The sequence below is a fragment of the Myotis brandtii genome, unplaced genomic scaffold, assembly GCF_000412655.1.
Source record: "Myotis brandtii unplaced genomic scaffold, ASM41265v1 scaffold573, whole genome shotgun sequence".
Classification (NCBI taxonomy): domain Eukaryota; kingdom Metazoa; phylum Chordata; class Mammalia; order Chiroptera; family Vespertilionidae; genus Myotis; species Myotis brandtii.
This window is the reverse complement of record NW_005370145.1, coordinates 1735094-1737408: the sequence shown is the minus strand read 5'-3', so window position 1 is coordinate 1737408 and position 2315 is coordinate 1735094. Positions and strand designations below refer to the sequence as shown.

Below are 2315 nucleotides of genomic sequence, written 5' to 3'. Positions count from 1 at the left end.
CTCTCCCACCCCCCCACTCCCGATGCACACACACTGGCACATGGAGGTTTGCCCATCCAGGTGAAGGAGGGGCCCAGCAGCTTGCAAACTGCCTCCTGGTTCAGGGCTGTGGACTCCCTGCCTGGACTAGCGTGAGGGTCAGCAGACAAAGGCCCGAAGGTGACTGTGAAAGTCTCCCCGGGAGGGCCCACAGGCATCTGCAGGCCTGGAGGTGCCACTCACAGAAGCCCCCGAGGTCCCCGTCCTGGGTACCTGGTGAGCGGTTTGTGGAACTCTGCCCGCCACCTCGGCAGCGGGAAGGTGTGGGACCTGGAAGGCTGGTCTGTGCTCTGGGCTCTCAGTCCGTGGCGGGCCCAGACCTTGGCACATGCTGGCTCCTCTTTCCGGAACATCTGCCTCCCCCCAAACTTTTCTCCGGATTTCCTCCTTCATCTTTCTTTTTTTAAAAATAGGTTTTCATTGATTTCAGAGAGGAAAGGAGAGGGAGAGAGAGAAACATCAATGATGAGAGAGAATCATTGATTGGCTGCCTCCTGCACGCCCCCTACTGAGGTTCAAGCCCACAACCCAGGCATGTGCCCTTGACCAGAATCGAACCCGGGACCCTTCAGTCCGTGGGCTCTATCCACTGAGCCAAACTGCTCAGGGCTGTTAAATTGTTTGCTAATGTCTGTCTCCTACCAAGGAGATGGCCTGTGTCCCTCAGTGCTGTGTCCGTACCGCCTGCCACACATAGGTGGTCATGAATTACATGAAAGAATAAATGCACACAGACCGCGGCACCGTCCCAGGACGTCACGGCGGTGATGTGATGCCGGACAGCTCACAGGGGCTACGTTTCCCTGGACGCTTGGTTCCTCCCCGGCCGGGGAGCCGGGGGATGTGCCTCCCGGGGCCCCGTGAGCTGACTGCCGGGCATGCAGCTGAGCAGCCTCGGATTCCGTAGCTCTTTGCATGCTGTTTGCATGGCTCAGCTCTGGGTGCTTCTGCTTGTGGTTTCCTGGTCTGTCCCCAGTCCCACGGAGCTGGACCGCGGCCTCCTCGGCCTCCCTCCCTGGCCTGGCCTGGCCTGCTTGGTGGGCAGTGGAGTCTGCCCGGTGGGTGAACGCAGTGGAATTCCTGAGGGAAAGAGTGGTGGCAAGACTGGGGCACCATAGCTTTCGTGTCCTGAAAGCTTACCCAGCGCACACACCACTGTGACGTTTAATCTTCCCAACAGCCCTGTGGGGTCAGTGCTCTCATTATCCCATTTTACAGATAATTAAACTGAGGTTTGGAAAAGGGGAAAAGTGTGTCCAGAATTGCATGGCTAACCAATAGCAGAGTCCAGATCTGAGTCCACGTCTGTCGACCCAGGGGCCAGGCTTATTCACCTGCTCGCCTACCTGCTGTGGCTCCCAAGGGACCTGGGGGCCTCACACATCACTGAGGGGTGGGCTGGCCCTTCTGGAGGCTCTTAGAATGTGGCCCTTCCCACAGTTCCCCAGCGGGTGCTGAGACCCCCTCTTAGATCCCTTCCTCGTTGCCCTCCAGCCTGAGCTGGACAAGGGAAGGGGGGCAAGCGGAGTCTGTGGGTAGCCGGCAGCACTGCAATGCTTCAGAGAGAGCAAAGAAACATGGCCAGAGTAGAGGCGAGGGCAGATGAGGAACGGTGCCTGGGCCCGGGCACCCTAGCGGGGAGTGTGGTGGGGGCACGTGGGGCAGCCCCCACCAGGCCTCGGCGTTGGAGGACCCGGTGCCCTGAGAGGGATCTCCGTGCTCTTCCCTGGGGCTGGGGGATGCAGGCCCGGAAATTCAGAAAAATCCCCAGGCCATTCTGCTTGTTCCTGGAGGTCCTGCTGCCCAGCCCACTGGGGTCTGGCCACTCCCTGGGCATTCCCCAGGCGCTTGGAAACCCGACCGCCTTGGGGCAGACACCTCTCCACTCCTGTCCCTGACCCCTCGCTTCCTGTAGCATCGCACCCTTGGCTGCAGGAGCACTCCTTCCTGCCACTCAGAGCAGCGCCCCCCGGGAGCCATTCCAGCCCTGGAGGCAGCTGAGCCCCCGCCTGCTGTGCCCACAGCTCCCAGGCCATAGCAAGGCTGGCAGCACTGGGTTGGGAGTGCCGTTGTCTGTGCCATCTGCCCTGCTGGCTGTGCGCTCCTCACACCTGGGGGTCCGGGGCTGACAGTGTCTGTTTCCACGCAGGCGATGACTCAGGATGCAGCCAGCGGCTACGACGTGCACAGAGGACCGCATCCAGCACGCCCTGGAGCGCTGCCTGCACGGACTCAGCCTCAACCGCCGCCGCTCCACCTCCTGGTCAGGTAGGTCA

At 61.2% G+C, this 2315-nt stretch overlaps 1 protein-coding gene across 1 annotated transcript in view; it reads left to right on the top strand.

Moving 5' to 3' along the window:
* Positions 1-2315, top strand: part of PIK3R5 (phosphoinositide-3-kinase, regulatory subunit 5) — a 71023-nt gene that overhangs the window by 41659 nt on the left and 27049 nt on the right. The window contains exon 2 of the mRNA XM_005878851.2: positions 2189-2307. Coding sequence (XP_005878913.1) covers positions 2202-2307 — 106 coding nt within the window. The 5' untranslated portion in view covers positions 2189-2201. The remainder of the gene's footprint in view (positions 1-2188; positions 2308-2315) is intronic.